The following is a 27,743-nucleotide window of genomic DNA, read 5'->3' as shown; positions in this document are numbered from 1 at the left end:
ATGTATGAAAATCCATCCACCTTTTCCTGTAGGTATCCTGTCAATAATATTTAGAAAGGTCATCTGAGCCATGATAAAATATCCTTCATTTTAAACGAACAATCTATGGTTTCACTTATCAAATGTAAATCTTTAATTCATTTGGAATGTACTTTGGAATAAAGTGTAAAGCAAAAGATCTAACATTCCCCTCAAATATTTTGACTATCCCATCCTTTCACTAATTCAAATATTCCCTCTAACATATCTAACAAATTAAACACATATACACAGACACAGATATTTCCATTCTGTTACCCTGATTTGTTTTGGTGTCCAAAATACACTTTTAGGGTACCATTTTATAACAGATTTTTCTATGTGGCAACTTCTCCTTAATTTCCAATCTCAGAATTTTTCCATTTTCATGTTTTAGGTCATTTAAAAATAAACTAGTTTTATTAGCCTTGAATTTCCTTTGTATACCAATTTGGGGAGAAAAATACTTAGAAAACCATACATATAATCTGATCCCAATTTGTTAAAAAAAAAAGTTGTGTGATCTTTATTACAAATATTTATGTATACACATAATTCCAAGAATATATGGTAAAGTATTAACTATTTCAGGTGTGTGCTTGTATCTCCCGTTTGTCCTCCTCCCACTCACCACCCACAACCACCCTCCTCCGCCCCCCTCCCCACCATCTACTTTCCTTCCTGCTGTGTCCCCCACACTTACCAACACAGACTATACAAAAGGTCTTCCTTGCCCTCCAGCTTCCAATTTGGCCAAGAGAAATACCCAGCAGATGTTCGGAAGAGCGCGAAGTCAAGCATTTATTCCCTCTCATTTCATTTTCTCTTTCAGGGTTGCTGTGAGCTGACTGCATCCTGAAGATTACAGCTACTGTCAGGTGGACCTTTCCACACAGCTGTATACCATTCAAGTAACCCCTCCCTTACCTCCCACTCCCTCTGCTCCTCCCCACTTCCTTTCCTCTCGTCTCCTTTGCAGAGGGGTAGTAACACTATGTTATGCCCTGAATTGTGCACCCACCCCTCCCCACACCCACCAAATTCATGTTGAAGTCCTAATCCCCAATACCTCAGCATGTGACTGTAGTTGGAAATAGGGTCTTTACAGAGATAGCTAAATTAAATGAGGTCACTGGGGTGGGTCCTAATCCAGTGACTAGTGTCCTTAGAAGAGATTAGGACACAGATACAGAGAAAAAGGCCATGTGATGACAGGGAGGACAGCTGTGTAGAAGCCAAAGAGAGAGGCCTCAAAAAAAATCCTCTGGCAACACCTTGATCTGACTTCCAACATCCAGAACTGTGAGAAAATAAATTTATTGTTTAAGCCACTCAGTCTCTGGTACTTTGTTATGGCAGCCTGAGCCAGCTAATATACACCACAACCCTACCCCTCTGGTGACAACTCAGGGAAAAAATTCTTTAACTCTCGTCAAATCATCCATTTTTGAGTTCCATTTATTTATTGCTTGGATCTTGAATGATCCAGCAGAATTACACAATTCTTATTTGCATTTGTTCTTACTATGTTTTCTAAAATTTCTACAATAACCACAGAATACCAGCCTCAGTAACATGAAAGGCACACTGCAAATTACTTGCTTTGAAATTTAGAAACAAATTTTATTTAAGATCTGAAATACAATTCCTAAAATATCAACTTTTCCAGAAAACCGTGGCTACACAATAATGCATTGCCTCTATCATGTTAGAACGTGCATTAGACTCAAATACAAAAACCATGAAACAAATCACCATCCTTCAACAATTTGAGCAAAGATAGAATGCTTAAGAACAACATAGATGGACTTGCAGAGGATGGGCTGTTTTACTTCAAGCACCATAAAAAAAAAAAGAGCACAAATGCATGGGTTTTCAGGTATATACATTAAGTTGAACCTTTGGCACTAGGAATCAGGGCGTTTTGTCACGTAGCATTAACACATATTAGAAAATTGTGTAGTGTCAAAGGGATAGGAACCACCAGCATTCAAGCAATGTTGTCAACTAGGCAATAAAATGTTCTACTGTTTCTTCTTTGTTCTAATTACTGCATACACTGGTAGCAACTTTGAAATGAGAAAAGGAGCTTATGCTCCTTTTATTTTCTGTTTAAAACAGAACAGAAAACAAACTGAAACATAAGCCCTGTTATACATTAACGATTTTAAAGAACATCAATTTTACAAGAAAAAGACTAAGAACAAAAAGTGTTTACAGATACAGGACAAAAATGGTGAGCTGTCTGTAGACGCTCACAGGGCTTTGCGGTGGTACTCAGCAGAAGCCACTTTGTAATCACTGGCAGTAAAGAGAGATGCAGAATTCTTTGCCAGATATTTTAGGAAATCATGCAAATAGCCCAACAATAATGCAAGGCTTTTTTCATCAAGGGGCGTATAGGCCAACATTGCTCCAATTCTTACAAATAATCTCAGTAGGTGTGGTGCTCCATAAACCTGAGACATTGGAGCATCAGGGTGAGCCAAGAGGATTTCAGCATACTGGGGCCTCTCAAATTTGTAGAGCAGCTGAGTGCCCAACATCACATTGAAATATTCTTTTATTCCTGCCACAACTTCATTAACCGCATATTCCTTATTATCAACATTTCCCTGCGACTTCTTGCAATTTGCATACTCCTCCAGAATTGCATCTACATTTTTCTTAGCAGGGAGTTGAAACAGCTGCTTCTGCCTGGTAACTAAGTCCCAGTCCTCAACAAGCCATGGTTTTAATTCTTCAGGAATCTTCACTTTAACCTCCATTCTATTCTTAAACGCCTCCTCACTTTCAACAGTGGGGTCTGCCCGGGCCCTTTTCTTCCGAGGGGGCTGAGGTGCTTCGCTGGTACTGCCACCATCTCCGTTTCCAGGAGTCTTCTGTTTGTTCTTTCTGGTCTTCCTCACGGATCCTGAAGGGGGATTCTCTGCAGAGCGACCCCCCCATCTTCCTGGGAGAGCTGGTTCAAGATTTTTCTGCTGTGGACCAGCTGTCTTCTTTCCCGAGGAGGCCCCTCTCATCTTACTTCTCTGCATGTTGCTTCTAGTTGGTTTTTTGAAGTTCTCTTCTTCTGCAGATTGCTGTCCACGAGGTTGAGAACCCTGCTTTCTGGAACTCATTCAACCCTGTTTTTATTCCAACCACTGTAATATATAAAATATTTTACTTGGTTGTTTTCTATGGCAACCTTTATGTTTCATAAAGGCCCATCAGAGCATAACACATTCTAACTCCCTTAAAATCTGGATTTTAAATCCCATTTCAGGACTCTTTATAAGTGATTTTTTTTTTTTTTTTTACCTCCTTTCCCTCTCTCTGATCCTCACTACCAGCCACTACTCTCATCTCACCCAAATACTCATCACATCTACCCACAAATTACTCTGTTGATGCCACTCACAAGATAGGAAAGCAATTTTAAAGAAAGAAGGAATTAAATGAAAAAGAAACTATAAAAGGCAGTGGAGTTGAAATTTAAGACTTCTGAACAGGAGAAATGACAATATGGAATAGGGAAGGTTATACTTAGTTGACTAAGGGCAAAATGAATAACAGTAAAGGTTCTTGTGTAAGTCCAGAAAGGTCTGAACTAGGATGATGACAGAGGCAAGAGAAACTGAAGAATACAGAAATCATTAAGAATATAGTAAACAAAAGTAAAGGTTCTTGTGTAAGTCCAAAAAGGTCTGAACTAGGATGATGACAGAGGCAAGAGAAACTGAAGAATACAGAAATCATTAAGAATATAGTAAACAAAGGAGGGAGGAATCTGCAATTTCAAACCTGGGTAATTAATGAATTTAATAAAAGCACTGAATTTAGGGTTTAGTTTGGAATCAGAAATAAAATGACAGAACATAGGTAATTCATCCATTCATTAATCTATTCAGTTTGTCATTATACATTACTGCATGTCTGCTTTGGGACAGGTACTATGGTAGGTGCTAGAGATCCAAATATCTAAAGTGACAATTATAAAACAGTAAGGTTAGTATAATGATAGTTATAGGCACAAAATGGCTTGGGAGCAGATACAAGAAATGGTACATGACACCACCATCAGTGATTGTTGAAGAAGCTAAAAAAAAGATTGGTGAGGGAGGAGTCAGTGATGACTCCTAGGTATGGGTGATTAGGTCATTAGTATTATCACCAAATGATAATACTCCATTTACAGGAGGAGAAAATGGATTGAAGGAAAAGTTGTGTTGGGCCTATTGCGTGTGAGGTGTACAGTTAAACATAAAATTATAAAGCTCAGTTTCGTCCAGCTAACTGGGTACCCCCCCCCAACACACACACACACACACACACACACACACAAAATTAAAGCTCGGGTGAGAAGTAAAAGCCAGAAATGGAGATCTGAGAGTAAACATCACATAGCTGGTAGTAGACACTACGAGGGCCAATGAAATCAGGGAGAAGAGAGGAAGAACTTCAAGTATGGAATTCTGGAAAACGTAAGGACGAAAGGCATTTAAGGGATGCATAGAGACCACAAATGAAACAAAAATTTTAAGAGTAGCCATAACAGAATTAGAAGAATGTCATTTTGGATGCCAAAGAAGATGAGCGTTCCAAGAAGAAACAGGTATAATCTACAGTGTAAAGTGCAGCAGGGAGTGCTAGTGAGAAAAGGATGCAAAAAATAGTCTTCCATTATTCTTACGGTGTGACAGAGGAAACAATTCCTTTGACTTACACAATCTTCCTTCTTTCCCTTCCAAGAACTCCTAGTGATTTCCCAGATGAAATCTTAAAGATCTTCTGGGATGGTCTAGAAGGGTGAAGTGGGAGATACAACCTAGAAAGAAAGGCAGGTATCTGCAATGAAGATGAACTTTTGTGAAATCATCAAAGGAAAAGAAAAAAATGAGTAATTTATAAACATATGGTTTATATGTTTAAACACATATATCAATCATATACTGCAATTGTAAATCGTGGTATCAGAGAAAATACTTGAGTTCTGCTGTCAGACAGACCTTTACTTCAGTTAGGCTCCATCACTGATGAGTTGTGAGACCTCAGGCAAGACATGTAAGCTCTCTTAGCCTCTTTTTCTCATCTGTGGAATGTGGCAAATTACCCATAGCCTTCACAGGCTCCTGTGAGAATTTCATAAAGGTGATGAGGCTGAACAGCTAGCACAGTACCTTGCCAGAGTATTTGTACATGGATACAAAGATGTTCAATGTAGTGGTGTTTGCAGTACTGAAGAACTGGAAAACACCTACCTATTCTTCAATAGGAAAATGATAACATAAATTATGTATGACTACTACAGAAGAACATTCAAATGAATTAAGCAGAGATCCATGTACTGACATGGAAAGATGTTCAATATATATTATTAGGTAAATAGGCAGATGGCGTAATACTATAGGATCCCAAATGCAATACGATCGTAAAGAGACAGATAAGGCCGGGCGCGGTGGCTCACACCTGTGATCCCAGCACTTTGGGAGGCCGAGGCAAGCAGATCATGAGGTCAGGAGTTTGAGACCAGCTGGGCAACGTAGTGAAACCCCGTCTCTACTAAAAATACAAAAAACAAAAAAAGTAGCCGGGCATGGTGGCGCACGCCTATAGTCTCAGCTACTTAGGAGACTGAGGCAGGAGAATCGCTTGAACCCGAGAGGCGGAGGTTGCAGCGAGCTGAGATCGCACCACTGCACTCTAGTCTGGGCGACAGAGACTCCATCTCCAAAAAAAGAAAAAAAAGATAGTACAGGTACAGAAATAAACATTAGTTTGGGAAGAGTGTGCTCTCATTTGTGTGTGTGTTTTAAACAGATGTCTATAAATGTGCATGGAAATATCTAGACAGATAAATACCAGCCTGTTAAAATCAGGGTAACTTCTGAGAAAGGGATGATGGTAGACCAGCCTTAAACCAGGTTTCTCTAGTAACTACAACTTTCACCTAAAGAAAAAGCCCATCAGCCATTCTGTAGCCGTTAACACTGTGTAGGCAGGCATCAGGGAGGCTCTGAGAAGAAAATCAGAGATAAGAAATGTTTGGTAGTAGCACCTGTGGGCAAAAAGAGAAGAAAAGAAAAGAAAAGAAGGCCGGGCATGGTGGCTCAAGCCTGTAATCCCAGCATTTTGGGTGGCTGAGGTGGGTGGATCTCTTGAGGTCAGAAGTTCAAGACCAGCCTGGCCAACATGGTGAAACCCCGTCCCTACTAAAAATACAAAAATTAGCCAGCCATAGTGGTGCACACCTATAATCCCAGCTACTTGGGAGGCTGAGGCAGGAGAATCGCTTGAACCTGTAAGGTGGAGGTTGCAGTGAGCCAGGAGATTGTGCCACTGCACTCCAGCCTGGGTGACAGTGAGACTCTGTCAAATAAATAAATAAATATGCACGCATGCTTGAAGACTAGATCCCTGAATCAGGAAAGCCAGTTATTGGGAAGAGAGGCCTGGATGCTAGTACTTTCACTAAGCAAACAATATCCTCTAACTGAAAGAGCACAAAGCTTTGAGCAGAAATTCAAGGGTAAAGTCAGTCTTCAGAAAGCATCAAAATTTGTAAATATGGAGACTGATCCCTGTGGGAATCAGAAACTTTCTGGCTGAGAGGGACACGGAGACACATCCTGTGAAGGATCAGACAGTGGTGATAGGGGCCAGTGTATCATGGCATTAAATTGTAAGCTATCATGCTTCTAGAATAATGTTTCTAAAAGAATTGCTTTGTGACCAGGACAGAGCAGATACAGTATCTGAAGACTTCTGAGAATTGTTACTACAGGTTGAGTATTCCTTATCCAAAATGCTTGGGATGAGAAGTGTTTCAGATATTGGAATATTTGCATATGCATGAGAATATCTTAGGGATGGGACCCCAGTATAAACAGGAAATTCATTTGTTTCATATACACCTTATACACATAGTCTGAAGGTAATTTTATATAGTATTTTAAACATTCTTTTTCACCTGTCACATGAGGTCAGATGTGGAATCATCTACTAGTGGCATGTTGGCACTCAGAAAGTTTCAGATTTTGGAGCATTTCAGATTAGGGATACTCAACCTGCATGAGTAAATCCAGAAAGCCCATCTTGGGGCTCATAGTGCAGAGGTTCCATAAAACAAAAGGATGATAGTGAAAATATCACCTAAAGAAAGCAACGTGACCTAGTGCCAACCAGACTGTGTAAAACACATTAAGTAGAGCCAAGCTGGACAAAAACCATTCTGGAAGTCAGACTGGTCCCTGGTGGGTATATAATTGTGAATAGGGGTGGAGGGAGCTGTGACTCAACACATGGAGAAAATTGGGGCATAAATTAGGGACAACAGTCATCAACTATTTTCCCACCTGTTCCCTACAGGTCAGCTCTAGGGTAAACCAGAAATTCAGAAAACACTTTTATACTTATGTTTGTCTTAGTTTTCTATCTTTAATTTTTACAACAGTTTAATCTCTGTATAAATAATACATTTAAACAGAGGTGAGCTCATAATGGCTATCAAAGCTTAGATTTTTCCTTTTAAAAACTTTACTATGATAACCAATAATCTTCCCATGTTAAGGTTATAATATGCATCCATTTTGAGTCATATAAGAGATATTCCATCAAATGAGCATACCTTAATTTACTTAGCCACTCCTTCCCTGGAAATATCCAGTGCACACCTCCCACCAATATATTCTTTAATAATCAATGAAAACATTTTGTGTAAACATTTTTTACTCTTGCTTCCTATTATTCCTTTAAGACTCTCAGAAGTGGGCTTAGTGAGTTAAGAGATAGAACACTCTCAATACATTGCCAAATTACTCCCTCTGCACAAGTTGTGCCAATTTCTAATCCTACAAGCAGTGTGTAAAAATATTTACTATGCCTCACGCTCTGGCCAGCACTGGGGATCATTTTAAAATACTTTTTTTCCTTTCATTTTTAAGTTTAAAAATTAAGAACAAATATTTTGATAGATTTCTTTTATTTTAACTCCTTAATCCATCCAGTAGTTTGTAAGTTATGAACTGACAATCTTCGTTCACCTCAATGAATTAGATCTTGTGGTACCATTTATATTTCTTTTATATACCTATAGATAACAAATTATATAAAGATGTGAACATTCTTCCCTTATCACCTACCCCTCTCCCACCCCAATCCTAGGAGTATCCTCTGAATGAGCATGTATGCCTTCAAATCTTTTCATGTACACATTCACATAAAACGTAACTTTAAAGACTCAATGTGTATATTATACACATAGGTATGTGAATATATAGCATGCATTTATTTGTTTTGACAAATGTGAAATGCATACTGCTCTGCACCTTGCCTTGCTCACTTATCATGGGCATCTTTCCATGTCAGTACATACCTACCTTTTCTTTTTAATAGTCATAACACATTCTTTAATCTGTTATGTACTATAACCAGTCTCTGAACATTTAGGCTTTTCCCAATATTTCATTATCACAAAAATACTGCAATGCACATCAGTGTATACAAATATTAGAGCATTAAGTACCTCTGAAGGATATATTCCAAGAGGAACTATTTAGCCAAAGGATTTGCTTATTTATAACTTTTATGAGATAGAGCCAAATTCATCTCACAAAGAACTGTTTTAATTTGTACTCCTAACAAAAATATAAAAGTTCATTTTTTCATGAATTCAAGAACATTGGAAAAACATCTTTTTGAAAAAAAAAAAAAAAGGAGAGGGGCTTTTCTTGGGCCAACCTAACATGTAGTAAGATAATTTCATTTGAGGCCGGGCGCGGTGGCTCAAGCCTGTAATCCCAACACTTTGGGAGGCCGAGACGGGTGGATCACGAGGTCAGGAGATCGAGATCATCCTGGCCAACATGGTGAAACCCCGTCTCTACTAAGAAATACAAAAAACTAGCCGGGCGAGGTGGTGGGCGCCTGTAGTCCCAGCTACTCGGGAGGCTGAGGCCGGAGAATGGCGTGAACCCGGGAGGCGGAGCTTGCAGTGAGCTGAGATCCGGCCACTGCACTCCAGCCTGGGAGACAGGGCGAGACTCCGTCTCAAAAAAAAAAAAAGATAATTTCATTTGAATTTGTGTGATATCATCTTTTCATACATTCACTGGTCACATACGTTATCTTATATGAATATTTTTGTTCTCTTCTACTAGGTTGTTTGTTATTATTTTCTAACAATTAAATATTAGTTTTATTTTATGTTGGAAATTTTTTTCCAAACCATCACTTTGTCTAATGGTGTCTTACTGTAAGACTGTTGTATGTATATGTGCATACATCTCTCAATATCACAGACAAATCTATCAGCTTTTTCCCTTGTGACCTTTGGCTTTTACATCATGCTTAGGGAAAATGCTCCAAAAATACTGTAGAAGTGATTTCCTACCCATTATTGGTACTTTTATAGTTTTCCTCAAATATATAACTAACTTTTTCTAATATTAACCACTGAAGAGTTTATTCTTTCCCCACTGGTATGAAATACCACTTTATAACATTCTAAATTCTCAGAGGTATATGGGTCTTTCAAGGTACTCTCTTCCAAATTATTTTTGATTATTTAACTTTTTTTTTTTCTTTTTTTGAGACGGAGTCTCGCTATCACCTAGGCTGGAGTGCAATGGCGCGATCTCGCCTCACTGCAACCTCCGCCTCCTGGGTTCATGCAATTCTCTGCCTCAGCCTCCCGAGTAGCTGGGATTACAGGCACCCACCTGTATTTTTAGTAGAGACGGGGGTTTCACCATCTTGGCCAGGCTGGTCTTGAACTCCTGACCTCGTGATCCACCCGTCTTGGCCTCCCAAAGTGCTGGGATCACAAGCGTGAGCCACCGCGCTCAGCAATTATTTAACTTTCAAAGGTATCACTGTCCTTAGGCCATCTGTTCTGTCACAGTGGTGTATATCTGACAGTTCTCCCCCGTATTAATTTAATTATCACAGCTTAAAGGCATAAATGTTGCTCTTGAATAACACTTGTAAATGGATGGCTACACTAAGAATATTTAATGCAGTATTATTTTAAATAGCAAAACACTAGGACCAATAGAAAAGGTTATCAATAGTGACTTCACATATTATGTGATTAACATTTTATAATAAAATATATATATTTAAAACTCACACTGACTTTCTGATCTACTCTTATTCATGGATCTCACAAATGGTCAGCCCAATTTTTCAGTTAATCATCACTGCACATAGTATACTTTGTAGACATACCATTCAGACTGGGCTCATTCCCTCCTAAGTTCCACCCATTCTCTGAGAGCCAGGTCAAGGTCCTCTTCCTTTGTGAGATTTTTTTTCTCTATTTCAGGTCACCCTGACCCTTGCTTTCTCTGAGTCCCTGTTGGCTCAACAGTCCACCCCCTACCTTTAGCCCCTAATCATTCTCTAAATGGTCTCATGTAAAGGTATCCTGTGCCTACCGATCTAACGCATCTCTTCCACGAGGGCAGGGCCCTCCTCTGAAACCTACTTTTCAGAAGGGAGGAAAAAAAGGAAATTACAGTGACTCCATATGTAGCTGTCAAAAGGTTGAAAAACCTTCAAACCTTACTTCATCTCTCCACACAAGCAATGTGTCATTTGGGAATCAGACTGCAAATGCTAACATCTTTTGTGTATGCATATGTCAGAAAAGAGTGTGAATAACATTTTGTTGGAATAAACCTTTAAATGCACATATACCGTATCAGTTACATTCATATCAATTTTCTCTTCTGGATCTTGAAACATTTCCATTACATTTAATAGATTTTTTTTAAGTCTGAGACAAAGGAGGAATGATGTAAAAGCTGTTAGCAGACTGAATATTCAGTGAAAAAACTTGCTTATTTATAAATTTGGTTTGAACTGCTAGCTAAAATTATAGCTCCTGGAAATTTCCTCATAAATAAATATGATCAATATACTTAAAACCTTTCTAGATTGTTAAGACAAGCCAGAAGTCATAATTTCGGAATTCAGTTCTAGTGGTAATTGCTGCTTCTGGAAAACGAGGAGAGAAACCAACAGTATTAATTATTATTATTTTTACACAATTCCAAAAAGAGATATCCACTGCTTTTAGAAGTAGGTGTAAATGTGTAGATAAAACAGGAGATTATCAGGACTAACAGAACCATAATTATTATTAAAGCAAATACTTACATGTGCCATGCACTGTCCTTGTACTTTACATGTAATGCTCTCAACAATCCTACGAAGTAGGAACTATTATTATCATCTCTGTTTCATATACGAGGAACTTAGGTATAAAGTGAGTAAGTATCTTACCCAAGATCACATAGTTAAGTGGCAGAGCCAGGATTTAAATTCAGGAAGTATTTGCTCTTAACCACTAAACTATGCTGCATATAGGATGCTCCAAAGAAAAATGTAATATATGGAACTGTGGAACTACTACAGGGGATTGACTGTAATATCTTTTATCAAGGGATGTAAGATTACACAGTCCTCTGTTGCTTATGTACTTTCTATACTGAAACTACCAATGGACTTAGCTCCATCCTTCTCTTCTCAGAATTTAGACTACTTTCCCAGATAGGAGCTTATTAATTTTCAAAATATTCCTGGACAGTTAGGAAGGTTATGTGGTATTATCTTGTTTAAGAACTGAGGCCAGAAGGGAGGCACTTACCCAAGATTCTGTAATCAGGGAAGGTTCTGCAATCAGGATCAGACCTCCTGATCCTCACTATACAGCAAACTTAGCTTTTCTGATGGTGACCTAGAAGGTCAAACAAAAGGACAGGAAAGGACATAAAATAAAAAGATATGAGATATGGCTTTCTTCTACATCAGCCAATGCAATTTCATCACACACAAAGGACACCAAAGCTGATAAATAACGTACAAGTATTTCTTTTTCCTTTCTTGTGGCTACATTTTCAAATTTAACTTATTGTATATTTATATAATTTCTGACAATTTTTTTAACTTTTCCTTAAAGATAATTTCAAATGGATGAAATAAAAGAATAGTATTACAAACCTACACGAATCCATCATCCAGCTTTCAACAATTACCAACTGAAGGCCATCTTGTTTCATCTATAACCCCACCCACTGCTCCCCCCCACCCCCGACTTTTTCAAGCTCACGGGAATATCTGACTTCTGTATTTTATTATACAAAAATTTAAACGTATACCAAGGAAAGCAGATTAATATACGGAACCCACTGCCTATCACTCAGCAAAAACTATTATTAATTTAGGGCCAATTTTGTTTCATCTATACCCCTCCCCATTTCCCCCTACCGCTTAGATTATTTTGAAGCAAATCCTAGTCATTAATGTATTTAGAAGCCAATCCCAGACATTATATTATTTAATCCGTAAATATTTTCGTATATGTCTCTACAAAAAAGGACAATTTGAAAACATAATCACAATACTACTGTGACGCCTAAAAAAATTGACATCAATTCCTTAAAAAACATCAAATATCGAATCCATGTTCCAATTTTCCCGATGCGTCTTAAACATATTTTTACAGTTGGTGTGTTCGATTCAGGATCCAAACAAGGCCTACTCATCGCATGTGGTTCATCTCCAGCTCGCTCTCGTTCTCCATCTCTTTCTTTCTCGCACTCCACCCCCCCACCTTTTATTTAACTTTTCAACATGGGAAAATTACAATCTCTGCAATTTTGAGGCAATTCCCAAATAGCAAATTATTTCATTGGTAAAAATTGATATATCTCTTTTATCTTTAATTTATTCTAGGAAAGAAGTTGATGGCAGAAAGGGCACTACAATTAGCGAATTTATATAATTTATAATTTTTCTCATTCTATTACGTATTATTTATCTCCATAACAATAGCTAATATCTTCAGGGGCCAGGCTTCATATTACGTGCCTTATACGCACTAATATACAGTACACGTCTCTGAGGTAGATACTATTATTATCACCATTTTACAAACATGGAAACCGAGACACAGAAAGAACAGGAGCCTTGCCCAAGCTGGGCGTTGGCGAGCAGGAATCTGAATCCAGCTCTGACCGATTGTGAAGGAACTAGCTAGTCCCGTCTATACCCGACGAAAAGAGGAAATCATCGACCCTTTCTCCCCACCCCCACCCCGAAACCTGAAACGAGAATCCAGATCTTCCCAGCAGCCGACGTGTGATCACTGCCGTTCCTCCAACCGCCATAGTAAAGCCAGGTTTCTCTGGCAACTGATATCCATAGGCAGACACGTCACCCTGGAGGAGGGCGTATGCCCTTCAGCCAATCACAATCGTCTTGTCTAAGTTTTAGAATGTTCCATAACCAAATGATTGGACAACCACCCCCACGTCAGCAATGACACTTCGCCGCAGTAAAGGCGGGTGCTAGCAACCTGCTTCTTCACTGTTAAGGGCTACAGCAAACCAATCCTCTTCCTCCGTCAGTGCGAGTTCCGGCCAATGACGTTCGCCCTTTTAGGTTTTTAGCCCGCCCTCCAAAAGCGTGACAGCCGTTGGGTCATAAGTCTATAGGGCAGAATGTTCACGTGGCCTATTTCACGACCCAGAGTTCCTCTGACCAGAGGGTTTTTTTTTTTTTTCCTTTTCCTTTTTTTTTTTTTTTTTTTTTTTTTCCTGCAGGGAGGCATTATGGGTTTGTGTTTCCCCCCAGCCCCCCACTGGGAGAGGAAGTGTCTACGTGGCCTGCGGAAATAGGCGGAAATGAGCTAAGGTTCCCGCGAGTGGGGAAGCGCGAGGTCAAATCTGGAGCCACGCCCCCAGGCCTGTGGCGCAACTCCCCGAACATGGGAAAAAAAGGCGCAGTTGGGGGTTCTACTGTGTTTGCGAGTTAGGGTCTTGAGTGCAACGGGCGCAAGGCATTAAGGCCAGTGTGTTAGTGCGCGGGCAGGCTCGAGTGCCCCTGGGGTTGCTGTGTGAGCGGCCCTCGTGGCGCTGGAGGTGATGTGTTTGCGCAGGCGTGCGCCCCTGGCGTCTGGACTGGTGAGAGCCACGGCGCGCGCCCGCGTGCGTGATTGGGGTGGGAGTTGCGGGGAGGGGTTAGCTACTGCGCGCAGGTTGTTATCTATTTCTGTATTTTGTTTGAAAATGTTCTAATGAAAAGGAAAATAAATAATTAAGGCAAGGCGACAATAACAGAGATAAAGGGGCACTGTCAGAAATATTTTGGCTTTCCCTACTGATTTAAATACTTTAAAAATACACGTCCTACGTTTTCCTCTGTGCCAAAATCCGGTCGTAAACCACAGCCCTCCAATGATTCAGAGCCAAAGCGTTCCATCGTCACATTAGCAACTGCAAAGGGAGACTTCTTTCAAGTTGTCTAGTATCCTCCTCCCTCCCCTCTTCCACACCTCCCCCCTCCCCTCTTCCACACCTCCCCCCTCCCCTCTTCCACACCTCCCCTCTCCCTTCAAGGTTGTGTGCAGTTCTCTTGGCACAAATACAATTTTCCTATGAGAATATCTATCTATGACAGCCTTCCCCTCCGTTAGAGATTCTGGATTTCTATGGTGACTAGGGCGCTCTTACCTTTGCGTCCTGATCTCCAGGCAAGCACACTGACCTTCTTCAGGCAAATACGCACTGTTAATTTTCCAGAAAGTTCTGTGGGTAAGGTTTATACCTCTCGAGTTCGCCACTAGATGCCGCCAAATCCCAGCAAAGGATTGGCTGTGTGGTCCCTGGGATTCTGGGATTTTGTTTCCCTCCCCCCTCCCCTTTCTTGATTTGCTGAACGCTAATATCTAAGGCATCATGGATATCGTTCATTCCTAGGAAAAAATAAAATCAGCTTCTGTGAATAGCACTAGTAGGCAGGGAACTGTGACCCAAGATCCAAATAATTTTGCTCATTTCTTTCCTTTTCTCCTTGGGTGGGGGGGCGGGGGGGAAGGCCCCTCTCCATCCCTCGCTTCTTTTGTCCTTGCCTTGTTTAATCAAAGAGTTAATGAATGACCCAAGCACTGATGCTGAAGATCCTAACCCTTTTTCCTCACCTTTTCAAATGCTCGCAACTCACCCAAACTGAAAATACAGATAGCTGTTCCTTTAGTAAAGAGATAAGAACTCATCAGTAAAACTTGGACCCTGGTATTGAAAACTGATTTTCCTTTTCTCTTGAAATTTGTATCAGATATGTGTGTTTGCACCCTATTTTCTGTAGTAGTATTGGTAGACTTTATTGTGTCTTTGGAGTAAGAGAAAGAGACTTAATTGTTAACCTCATTCCACCACTTACTAGTCTCAGTACCCTGGGCAAATGATTTATGTTCTGTGATCCTCAGTTTTTTGTATGCTTTCTATATTTTAGATGCTGTGTTATATCCTTCATGTCGATTTTTTTTTAATTCATCACCAAGTCCTTATTAGATGAGCAATACTAGATCAAAGTCAAACAACAAAAATCATACCCCTTTCAATTATCTATCTTATATACTTGTACACAAGAGGGATTTTTTTAGAGCAGTGGTTCACAAGATGTGTTTCCTGGATGTACCAGAAACATCAGCATCACCTGAAAAAGTGTCAGAAATTCACATTCTCAGGTCCCACCTCAAACTTAATGAATCAGAAGTTCGCACGGTGGGGTTTGGTAATCTGTGTTATTACAAACTATCCCAGTGATTCCAGCACACACTGAAGTTTGAGAACCACTGCTTTGGAGAGTAGAAATGCAATGCATATTTTTGTATACACCACTAGAGGGTGCTACAGAATGTAAAGCAAAATAATAAATGATGCACAGTATATGTTTTCACACACCATCCATATTATCAGTCCTGTTTTACAGATTGAACACTAATGTGTAGAGATGTCAAATTATTTTCTTAGTGCACACAACAAGTATGGGAACCAGGATTTGAACTTCACCTGCCTCTAGCCCAAGCCCCTAATAGTACTCTGTTGTGTAACCATAATGACTTGTCTTTCCAAGCCTCAAAATACATTAGAAATAACTTGTTCCCTGCTTTGGCTAATGTTGACTGGAGTGTCAAGAAGAGTGCAGGAAAGGAAACCAAGTAAGTGGAAATATTTCGGTGTTTCCTACTCATACCCTTCCTCATCTCCATTCTATAATAGGATATCACGTAAAAGCTTCTGAATGTTTTCTTTCTTGTTTTTTAATTCCCCAAACAATGTTCTCTTTACTCTGCAATTGCCTTTTTTATTTATGTCTAAATCTCTTCTTCTTCTTTTTTTTTTTTTGACTGAGTCTCGCTCTGTCACCCAGGCTGGAGTGAAGTGGTGCGATCTCGGCTCACTGCAATCTCCGCCCTTCCCTCCCCCTACCCCCAACCCCGGTTCAATCAGTTCTCCCGCCTCAGCCTCCCGAGTAGCTGGGATTACAGGCATGCGCCACCACGCCCAGCTAATTTTTCTATTTTTAGTAGAGATGGAGTTTCACCATGTTGGCCAGGCTGGTCTTGAACTCCTGATCTCAGGTGATCCACCCGCCTCACCTCCCAAAGTGCTGGGATTACAGGCATGAGTCACTGCACCCAGCCATATGTCTAAATCTCTTCTATGTGTGTTGAAGTTATCAGGGTGGTGAGGAAACAGTTGTTGAAAACCTGTTATGGGCCACACACCCTACACACCCATTAATCTCAACAATAGGCCTGCAAATTGGATGATATCATCATTTTATAGATAATGAAAGTGCATTCTGCAGTGTGTAATTATTTTTCTTTGGTCATATAACTTGTAAATAGTGGAGCCTGGATAATTCCTGGCATATCTGCCCATATTATTTTACTAAGCTTTCTACTTTTTGGCTTTGAATCTGGTTTAGTTATTTACTTGTTAAGTGACTTTAAGTTATTTAACTTTTCTAAGCCTCAGTGTCACATATTAAATAGAAACAAATATTTCTATTTCGTAATCTTAGAGCCACACTATCCAATACTATAGCCATTAGTCATATGTGGCTAAATTTAAATGCAGTGAAATTTTAAAATGTAGATCCTTAGTTGCACTAGTCTCATTCCAGGGGCTCGATAGCTACTTATAGTTAGTGGCTACCATGTTAGACAGTGCAGATATAGAACATTTCCACCACTACAAAAAGTTCTACTGGACAGTGCTGATTTAGAGGATATACGGTATGTAAAAGGGCCTAACACGGCGCATATCTCATGGCAGATGCCCAAGAAAAGTGATGTCGTCTGCTTTTTTCTCTCAGCATCAGAGCTAGGGGTGTTCTCCTGTTTTACTGATGGGGTCAGGAGAGGGAAGTAACTTACCCAAGGTACTGTGATAGGGGATATGTCTGGCACTGGGACCCACATCTCCTGACTCTTGCTCTAACATTCTGTCTAGTATACCCATCCTTATGCTTTACTGAGTGAGGTTTCAAGGCCAAGCATGTGAACAGTGTGAATTAACTTTGGAGTCAGGGTGGTAACAGAAAAAGGCATAGGAACTGAATGCCTCTTGTGTGCCACACAGCACTGTGCCCAGCTTTTTACATCTGTTATCTTAGCGAATCCTCACTGAAGCCCAGAGAAGTTAAACACTCAGTAAGTAAATGGCAGACCAAGCCCAGGCTTTTTCCCATTATGTCATGCTACTGCCTCAAATTTGAATTCTCCCCTGCCACCTCCACTTACTAGTGGGTTCTCAGAAAATGGGAATTACTCCTCTTTTGAATGTATAGCTGAACTGCTGTCTTCACAGTCTGTTTCAACTGGAATGGAAAAATAGCTTAGGTCAATGTTTGGCCCCAAGGCCCAAGGCCAGACAGAGAATATTTATGGTCCCAGCCTTCAAAGGACAGGCAATGGATCTGAGAACCCTGTGTTAATTTTCAAGGCCACCATTAGCTCATACATTGCTTTTGTGTTAATTAGAAAAGCATGCCACCTGGGGGCAGACAAATTGCAGAGAAGGGCCCATTCCAGTGGAACAGTGAGAAAAAATAACTTTTCTTTCTGTAGGCTGTTGCAGCCTCACCAGAGCAGCTGAAGAATGAATTTCAGCCTGGACTCTACCTTATTAGTTGGGCACCCTTGGGGAGGGTGCAACCTGCCCAACATTTTCTGCTGGCCCTGTCTTACCTCATGACTTACCTCATGACTAAGAGCCTTCCTAAGTCTGGAAGGTAGTAGTCAGTCTGTTCTGGAAGGTGGAGAGAGACACCAGTGTTTTCCCATGGTTTCTGGGTAGTAGATAAAATTGGTCTATTCTGAGGTTAATTTGATATTTTAAAATTTTGGTTCTGACTAGCTTATTGGATTTTTTTGAAGAACATTTCATTAATGTAAAGGTTAAAAATAAAACCTAATATTTCAGCTAAGCAAATGGTATTTCTTTAATAAGGATGTTTTTCTATCTATTTATACCGGCCTCATTCCACAGGAATTCTGTAAAGCCAGTCCAGAAATGTAGTCTGAGTCAACCTAGTTTGCTAGCCTGTGAGACCAGGGCAAAGATGAAAATAGTCATGGGAAAGTTTTATCCTTTTAGGGGTATCCATCCTCTTCTAGTTCCTCTCTCCTCCTATGACAAATCCCCACCCTGAGACTGACCCACCCATTTGACAGAAAGAGATTACTTCTTCAAATGACCCAAAACACTGAGATCCTGAACCTAATCAGTAATGTCCTTCGGTAACCTTGGGATGCCAGACTCACACATAATTCCTTGTTGTCCCCTTCCTGAGTTAATAGTTTAGCATACAATTTACCAGAATGTGTGGTTTCCTGAGCCACAGACTTCACTTGGAATGATCATGTAAAGTCGTCCGTGCTACACACCAACCCACAGAAAAGAGGACTGCTTTTCTCCCAGTGTATGCTGAGTCTTACAATCTGAGCACTGCCTCAAGAGGATGTCTTGAGTCATTTTTCCAGAGTTAAATTTGCTTATGCTTCTAACCTCCACCTACAGTCCCCGTTACACTGGGAATGATAAAAGCTATGCCTTTTGAAAATATAAGCTGTCATATTAAAGAGGACAAACCAGTAGTAAAGTGCCACATCTAAATTGTTGAAGCTTAATGCTTGTTATGTGGGAGTTCATTATACTATTTTTCCTACTTTTGTGTATTTTTGAAGTTTTCCATAATAAAACATTTAAAAAGACAAAAAAATGTTTTAAGTGCTTCATCAGTCCTGGGGAAGAGAACGCACATGGGTTTCTCTTTAGAAGAGGACTTATTAACCAAGGAGTTGGGTAGAATGCACAGCCTTTAGTAGAGACATACCCTGTAAAAATCTGGGGAGGGGGGCATTTTAGATTGAAAAAGCCCCTTTGCCAAAAATTCTGACTAGATCTTCTAGAAGGGAAATATCCTCCTGCCTGCAGTCCCCCTCCACCAAACCCCACAGGTAAGCCTTGCTGTAATGAACCACTGTTGGTGAAAGAAGTATATCATATCACTTGGGCGACTGAGAGTGGAGGGAGCTTGAAAACCATGGAAACAGACCTCAGCTAATTGGCAAAAACTGTTAGCCAGCAGGAAGAGAAACACAAGCAAAGGGAATCTTGGGGCAGGAGATGGAACTAGGAGTGTAATGGGGCTTCATTATCACCCCAGGTGAGTGTTGGAGAGGACAAAGCTGCTAAAGACAGAGGACACTAGGGAGCAGAATATGGGGCAAAGAGGCCCTCACTCAGGACCTCAGGGTATTCTTGGAAGGCTCCGGGCCCCATCTGACTTGCAGGTTTTTGTTTTATTTTGATGTTTTGTTTTTTGTTTTTGAGACGCAGTTTCACTCTTGACGCCCAGGCTAGAGTGCAGTGGCGCGATCTCAGCTCACTGCAACCTTCGCCTCCTGGGTTCAAGTGATTCTCCTTCCTCAGCCCCCAAAGTAGCTGGGATCACAGGCGCCTGCCACCACACCCAGCTAACTTTTTGTATTTTTAGTAGAGATGGGGTTTCGCCATGTTGGGCAGGCTGGTCTCGAACTCCTGACTTCAGGTGATCCACCCGCCTTGGCCTCTCAAAGTGCTGGGATTACAGGCATGAGCTATCACACCCAGCTGACCTGCAGTTTTTAAAACAGTGAAGTGGATCCCTATCTGTCACCATACACAAAAATCAACAACAACAACAAAAAACATTGGGAAGGCTGCCTGAAGGCAAAGATCACACACACACACACACACACACACACACACACACTTTCGAGGACTTGGGACCTGACCGTTCCAGGTCCAACCTGAACCGGCTTGGAAAGGCAGGTTCCATAGAGTACCCATTGAAAACTGTGTGGTTTGGTTCGTTCTTTCTTGTGTTTTCACTGTGTGACTGAGCAAATGACGGGTTTGTACACTGCTGGGAGTGAGCAGATATGGTTGGGGAGGTGGCGCACTGTTTAGGGCATGGGGAAATCAGAGCACATGTTCTCTCAAGGTCCTGAGGTTGAGATAAAATGGTTTGAAACTGGGGACAGAGAAAGGAGCAAGGGCAGTTCCTAAAAGGTACAAAGCTGAGATTCACCCCGCTGCTCCCAGGCCAGAGTTCTGGGTGGGACGTCAATGAGACCCAGGCCGGTACAGCCAGCTTCCAATAGAGCTGGTCTGTGAAACTTGGCCGAGAGGACAGAGGAAGATTGATGTTTGCTTCAGAGTGGGGCTGTCAGCTGTGCTCACCACCTCACCATGCTCCCAGCTGTAAACAAAAGTCCTGGCCCTTCATGGCACTGCAGAGCAGTCCAGGCTGGCGTAAGTCTCTGAGGACAGCTAGACCATTTTCTCATCCTGGCTGAGAACCAGAAGACAGAAGAAACAATAGAAGGTGGTGGTGGGGGGCAGGATTGCAAGGGGATGAGAATCAATGACCAGAGGGAAGGAGCTGTCAATTTCAGATCTTAGGTCTGTAGATCCAAGTACTTAGTGCAAATCTTATGGGGAAAGCAGACCCGTTTCCTTGTCAGCTTCACAGATAATAGTGAACTACCAAAGGAGGCTTGCAGGGACTCTAGTGCCTCATTCATTCATTCTTTCATTGAATACCTCATGTGCCTATCACTGGGCTAGGTACTCTGGCTGATGCCAAAGTAATACAAGACAGCTTGTAAATTCAAGGAACTTACAAGAAGTTTGGAAACGTGTAACCTTAAGTCACAATACCAAATAGTATGACTTTAAATGCTAAGTGACAGACATAGAATAAGAGTTTAGAAACAAGAGTAGTTATATCTGGTCATCATCAGAGAAAATGGGGTTTGAGAGGGCTGTAGAAAGATAGACATGATTTGGTTGGGGAAAAAAAGATACCAGGCATTCCAGGCTAGGACCAAATTGTTAGTAACAATGAGGCCTGCCTTCGTGAAGGCAGAAGGTTGGTATGACACAGACTCTCTTAAGTCTTCACCCCATCATGTTCCTCACCACAGTTAACCCAGTCTTCAAAACTCACTTAAATGTCACTTCCTCAGGGAGGCCTTCCCTGATCTCCAGGGCCAGATTAAGTACTCTTGCTTTATGTTCCCATAGCACCCATTACGTTCCCCTTTCTAAGACATGACTGTTTTCACCTGATGACCTACTCATGTCTCCCTACAATTTGTTCTCCACTCCGCAGCTGGAATTTTTTGGCAAATGCAAATCTGTTACATCACTTCCCTCTTGCAAACTCTCCTACCTCTAACATCTTCCTTCTCCTTTGCCTTCCTGGTCCTTCTTGCTTCTTTCCATCTTACTTTTCCTTCTAGTCACTTCTTAAATGTCTCCATCTAAGTTTGTCTCCCCCGCCAGAATATTAGCCCTCTGAGGGCAGGAGCTATGTTTCTTCTTCACCATGTATCTGTGTGTTTAGCACAGTGCCTGGCATATTGTGTAGTCTCTCCACAAAAATTTGTGAATAAATCCAAGGGAGATAAGGCAATATTAGTAGCCAACTGAAGGATTAATCTGACACTTCTGTGCAAAAGGAAATCTTTAAAAGTTTTTAATTAGGGGGATAAAAAAGTCATGAGAGAACCCTGCCATCTGACAAAACAAACAGAACAAAGCAAAAAATTATCAAACAAAACCCAGAGAACTCAAACCTCAGCTTACTTTAAACCCAGCCTCCCAGTGATCTTGTAGACTCATGTTCTCTTCTTTTCTGTTACTCCCTCCTCCAAAAACACAAGAAAACTTACTCATTGATCCTTCCAACCAGAGAAATTTGGCAGTATGGCCAAATACAGTTACTTCCATGTGTAGTTGTTCGTTGGGCTGGCATTTTTTGCCCACCTCCATTGTTCCAAGCGCTGTGCTCATAGCTACAGATGGAGACTTTCTTCTTACCTTGATGGTGCTCACAATTGGGTGAACCCCTTACACTTATCACTCACTTTGTGACTTCAAATTTCTAGTGAAGGGCTTTGCTTTACCTGGACTCAGTGATGGAGACTTTTCAGGGTACTGGAGCCTGCAAAAGACCTCAATTTCAGGACCATCTGTAAAACTGGGGACTCAGTGAGACTCAGAGGATGGATCATTATATCAGTTTACACTAGACTTTTACCTTTCTGTGAGGAGGCTAAATGGCAGGGTGGTGAATGTCTGGAAGGGTGGTTAGGCATCAGTCATTCCTTAACCTTATTCGGTTGGGCTTACTAAGGCAAACAGGCCACCAAGGTGCACCTCTTGAGTGAAGCAGCATGGAAAAACTCAAGGAATGACAGGAGAAAGATTGGATTTCTCATTAAAAATAGAGGCACTGCCTTGCAGTTTGAGGGGGGTTGAAATAACGCAGCTCCAAGAAACCTTCCGGGGGTAATCAGAGGACACCCACTCACCCTGGGGTAGCCCTTAATGCCAGGGCATGGTTTTTTCATTTCAGATTCAGTTCCCAGGTAATTAGGGGGTAGCAAATTAAGACGTCAGAGAGCTACTGCACGTTCACCCCTTCACACCCCCACCCCCAAAGAAGGGTCAAGGAAAGAAATAGATACTATTTTGTAGCTGAAGTCCTAACTGGATATCTCGTGGCTGAAGAATAACATCATACGTGGTATCAGTGACACTTTAAAGATATAGTCATTAGTTTTGACCCTCTCTTTCCTCCTTGAATCCTTTACCCTAAACATGAATCCACCATCAGGATGTTAGTGAGAGAGACTATATATATAGCAGATGGAGACAAATGAGATTAACTTCCATGATTCATTGCTTTTGCCTCTTAGGTAGCCTTGGGTGAAGGGGGTTCATACACCTGGAATTTGACATCCTAATGAGATGGGACAGGAAGGGTTAACTCCAAAATCAACGAAGTACATTTCATAGAAGAATACCAACATATTCATGAGAAACTGTATTGTCTCCTTCCTTAATAGACCAACCTGAAGCTTAGGCCAATCAAATGACGATAATGGGTTGTGTTTCTGCTAGGCAAAGACTAAAAGAAATATAAGTCTAAGGGATTAACAAATTCACAAAGAAACCCTGGTGAAGGAAATCCTGAATTTCTACTACTTGGAGCTTGGCATGACCATTTCACACCTGTAATATTATTGTAACTGTTGCCAAGATTTTTGCTATATTCCGTTTCTCTGGGGACTGTGAATAATATGAGTGTCAGTCAACAGATGAACAGGGCAGAGGTTGGGAACTGAATGGTCATCACAGAAACAGTTTTCTCCCATGCAGATTACCCTTGGCCTTGAATCTGTTGCTGTCTACAAGTCAGAGCTGTCCCAGAAGTGAGCCTCTGGAGCTAATAAATGATGACACACTCTAGTCTTTCACTTCCTGTTCTATTCTCTCCTTTCACAGCTTAAACTAAGTTGAGAAAAAAGGGGGACTACACTGAGGGCCTGAGCTTTACCCAGTCAAGCCCTCAGTATCCCCATGTTGTCTGATGAGCAGACGAGACTAAATGATCTGGGAAGGCCCTTCTAGCTCTGCTGTGCCAGGTTCTAAAATTCTAAGACATTGTTATCTGTTGAGCCAGTTGTCTTATGGGAAATCCCATGAGACAGTCGTTTTTCTAAAAGAGCCAATTGTTTATTTCTCTGCATGGGCATATTGGTGAGAGTTAAATACAGTCAAGATAGCAAATGTGTTGCTGTGGCCAATTGTCTTAAGCATTCTTACCCTTCTGATGGTCAGGGTTGTCTTTGTAACAGTGATTCTCATTGTCTGAAATAGTTAAGGATTAGCATTAAACTGAGGACTGATAAGAGTGAGATCATTAGGCAGGCATTGTTAGTAAGTATAAAAGGGGAGGTAGGGTGACAAGTATTCAGGACTTCTGTAGGCTGATAACTTAAAGCGGGGCTTAGAGTCAGAAAGATGCCCAATTGTTAGATTTCTTTGTCATCATGGCCCTTGACTTTAGCCTATTCTCAAAAAATGATCTTTCTATAATATTAGCCAAATAATACAGCTGAAACATCCCTTGACCTGTTAAATGGCTTAAATTGAAAGTTATAGATGATGCAGTTTTGATTTTCAAATTTTTTAAAGAAGCAGTAAACTCTCTTCTCATCCTCTCACCCCACTCCAAAGAAAATATTATGGTAAAGCAAGTATATAAACTGAGAGTGGAGTTATGCAAATTGAAACGTCTGTATATGTGTGTGGGGGATGGGTATGACTGCCTGTCCTTCCTTCCCTTCCCATGAAACCCTAGGACTCCTTGAAAATGACTTTGAAAATCCTTTGCCAAATAGATAAAGTATTGTACTGTACTGAGATATAGGTAACTTTGGGTAAGTCCCTTAAGGTCTCTGAGCCTCATTTCGTCACCTCTTACATGGATACATGGTTATCTTACCTCAAAGTTTGCTTTGAGGATGACATGGCAGTTAAGAGCTTTGAAAAGGGAAAAAAAAAAAAAACCCACAAGGATACTTGTTACCTTAATAGTGTAGTGGTTCATGACACAACCCTTGCAAAGAAAGTAGAGTTACTGAGAACTAGCACAGCAATTGGGTGGTGAAAAAATTTTTTGAACTACAGTACTCATTACTTTTAAAAACTTATATAGTAAACACTAATTCATTTCATGCTATGAGCTTGGTATGGGGAATACAAAGATAAGTACCTTATAATTCCTGACCTCAAACTCATTTATCTGTGAGGGAAATAGACAAAAGAACAGTATCTAATCTTACAAGCACAAATATAGAGCTATGTACAGGGCATTATCAGATAACCTAAATCTATCAGGATGTTGGAGTCATAGCGGTTTGAGAATGCCTCACAGAGAACATGATATCTGGCTAGAACCTTGACAGATGAGTAGAAGTACCTCAGGTGGTCAAGGGAAGGTGTTGAAAGGCTAAGGAACAGCATGTGCAAAGGCACAGAGCATTAGACAGGATCCAGGTTGCTGAGTTCAGGGATCTGTGGGTGGATCAGCATCGCCAAATTAAGGGTGCATTTAGTGGAGTGAGGAGAGTGATGAGAGAAGAGGCTGGAGTCACTGGCAGGAGCCAGAGAAGAAAATTTCTGGTAGGCCAACCTAAGCTACTTGGGATTTTTCCTGAGGCAATAGGGAGTCATTGAAGGATTCAAAGCAAGGAAGTGTCATAAATGACTGTTTTAGAAAGGTCAAATTGGCAATAGTGTGGAGGATAGGAAACCACCCTGGAGTCAAAGATTGAACCAAGATGAAGTCAGGGAGTATAGAGAAGGAGGCAGGAATTTCAGAAATATTTGAACGGTAAACACAACAGGATTTGGTAATTGATTTTATCTGAGGGCTGTGGAAGAACTAGTTTTCAAGGATGACTCCCAAGTTTCTGGCTTAGATGACTCATCAAGATTAGGAAGATTGGAGGACAGAGTGGCAGAGAAAGTTTGAAGGAGGCCGTGAGTTTTTGGCTTTTTTTTCCTTTTCTTTTTTTTTTTTTTTGAGACAAAGTCGCGATCTTGTCCCCCAGGCTGGAGTGCGATGGCACGATCTTGGTTCACTGCAACCTCCGCCTCCGGGGTTCAAGCGGTTCTCCTGCCTCGGCCCCCGAGTAACTGGGATTATAGGCGCCTGCCACAACACCTGGCTAATTTTTGTATTTTTCAGTAGAGACGGGGTTTTACCATGTTGGCCAGACTGGTCTAGAACTCCTAACCTCAGGTGATCCACCCGCCTCGGCCTCCCAAAGTGCTGGAATTACAGGCATGAGCCACCGCTCCTGGCCATTTTTTGGCTCTTGAGGTACCTGTGGGGTGAAGGCAGAAACGTGAGAATCATCAGCACATAGGTTATCACAACCATGGAAATAGTCAAGAACAGACAAGCAGTAGGCGTGTGGTGAGGAAAAGTGAAATCAGGAGATTAAATCCTGGAGAATAAGAACACATAGAAGGTATGGCCAGAGGGTCAAGAGAAGAAATTAGAGAATGAAATCCATGGGAGAAGAGAATCTCAAAGAAGGTGTGATGACTCTGACAAATGTTACAGAGAATTCATGAACGATTAGGGCAGAAAAGTGTTGACTTGACATAGCGATTAAGAAGGTAGTATGAGGAACATGGGAAAAGCATTTGAGGGGTGGGTAGGGAGAAGAAGGCAGAAGATAGATTACAGTGTGTTAAGAAGTAAATGGCAGAAGTGACAATGTGGAAATGGCTAGTAAGGACATTTCTTTTAAGAAACTTGGGCTGGGCGCAGTGGCTCACACCTATAATCCCAGCACTTTGGAAGGCAGAGGCAGGTAGATCACTTGAGGTCAGGAGTTTGAGACCAGCCTGACCAACATGGTGAAACCCCGTCTCTACTAAAAATACAAAAATTAGCCGGGCATGGTGGCACACGCCTGTAGTTCCAGCTACTTGGGAGGCTGAGGCAGGAGAGTCGCTTGAACCTGGGAGGCACAGGCTGCAGTGAGCTGAGATCACGCCACTGCACTCCAGCCTGGGCAACAGAGAGAGACTCCATCTCAAAACAAAAACAAAAACAAATACAAACCAAACAAACAACAAAAAAAAAAACAAAGAAAAAAGAAACTTGGTGGTGAATAAAAGGAGAGCAATAGGTCAATTAGGTCAATGGAGAGAAATTCAAGGTCAAATGGAGAGTAGTTTGTCTCTTTATTTTTTCTTTTGGATGAGAGACTCACGTCTTTTCTTTTCCTTTTTCTCCTCCCCCTCTCCCTCCTCCTTTTCCTTCTTCCTCTTCTTCCCCGCACCTGAAAAAGCTGAGGCTAAGAGAGATTAAGCCATTTTCTGTGATTGCATAGTTTTTAAACACATTTTATGCCAGCAGGAAGAACCTAGTGTCAGTTGAGAAACAAAATACAAAGAGAAGTGATTTTAGCTTGACCCTTTTTGTGAGCGTGGGTTTAGCAAGTGAGACTCACAGCACAGAAATTTGAAGTTCCAAACAGGCCCACATGTTAGAAATTTGACAGGAGTAGAAGAGAGATTATGATGATGTAGTCTGGTCATGTAATAGCTAATTTTAATTGAGTACTTACTATTTGCCAAGCACTGACTTAAGCACTTTACCTGCATTATCTCTCTCTCTCTCTCTTTTTTTTCTTACTTTTTTTTTGTTGTTAGAGTCAGGGTCTCACTCTGTCACTCAGGCTAGAGTACAGTGGTGCAATCACAGCTCACTGTAACCTCAAACTCCTGGGCTCAAGCAATCCTCCCACCTCAGCCTCCCAAGTAGCTAGGACTACAGATGTGCACCACCATGCCCAGCTAATTTTTTTTTTTTCTTTTTTTTTGAGAAAGAGTCAGGCTCTGTCGCCCGGGCTGGAGTGCAGTGGCCAGATCTCAGCTCACTGCAAGCTCTGCCTTCCGGGTTTACGCCATTCTCCTGCCTCAGCCTCCCGAGTAGCTGGGAACACAGACGCCTGCCACCTCGCCCAG

At 41.2% G+C, this 27,743-nt stretch overlaps 1 protein-coding gene and 1 long non-coding RNA gene across 22 annotated transcripts; one reads left to right on the top strand and one right to left on the bottom strand.

The window, feature by feature from the left end:
* Positions 1 to 1,616: 1,616 nt before the first annotated feature.
* On the bottom strand, positions 1,617 to 14,686 carry MORF4L2 (mortality factor 4 like 2). Of its 21 annotated transcripts, XM_011967675.1 has the most exons (6): positions 14,517 to 14,583; positions 11,651 to 11,740; positions 11,161 to 11,209; positions 9,720 to 9,887; positions 4,727 to 4,828; positions 1,617 to 3,164 (listed from the first exon to the last, which is right to left on the bottom strand). In XM_011967675.1, the coding sequence occupies exon 6, from the start codon at positions 3,138 to 3,140 to the stop codon at positions 2,274 to 2,276; it is 867 nt and encodes a 288-aa protein (XP_011823065.1). In that variant the 5' UTR covers positions 3,141 to 3,164; positions 4,727 to 4,828; positions 9,720 to 9,887; positions 11,161 to 11,209; positions 11,651 to 11,740; positions 14,517 to 14,583; the 3' UTR covers positions 1,617 to 2,273. The 21 variants fall into 21 exon arrangements, with proteins under 21 accessions (XP_011823065.1, XP_011823063.1, XP_011823058.1 ...); XM_011967673.1 differs by lacking the exon at positions 9,720 to 9,887 and having other exon boundaries at positions 4,727 to 4,848; positions 14,517 to 14,686; XM_011967668.1 differs by lacking the exon at positions 9,720 to 9,887 and having other exon boundaries at positions 14,517 to 14,686.
* Positions 13,764 to 19,077, top strand: LOC105530251. Its single transcript, XR_001004619.1, has 3 exons — positions 13,764 to 13,967; positions 14,480 to 16,006; positions 17,924 to 19,077. It is a non-coding gene; the product is annotated as an uncharacterized LOC105530251 (long non-coding RNA).
* The last annotated feature ends 8,666 nt before the right edge of the window (positions 19,078 to 27,743 follow it).

The sequence above is a fragment of the Mandrillus leucophaeus genome, unplaced genomic scaffold, assembly GCF_000951045.1.
Source record: "Mandrillus leucophaeus isolate KB7577 unplaced genomic scaffold, Mleu.le_1.0 Scaffold809, whole genome shotgun sequence".
Classification (NCBI taxonomy): Eukaryota; Metazoa; Chordata; class Mammalia; order Primates; family Cercopithecidae; genus Mandrillus; species Mandrillus leucophaeus.
The sequence above is the reverse complement of the archived record's forward strand: the minus strand, read 5'-3'. Positions and strand labels throughout refer to the sequence as shown.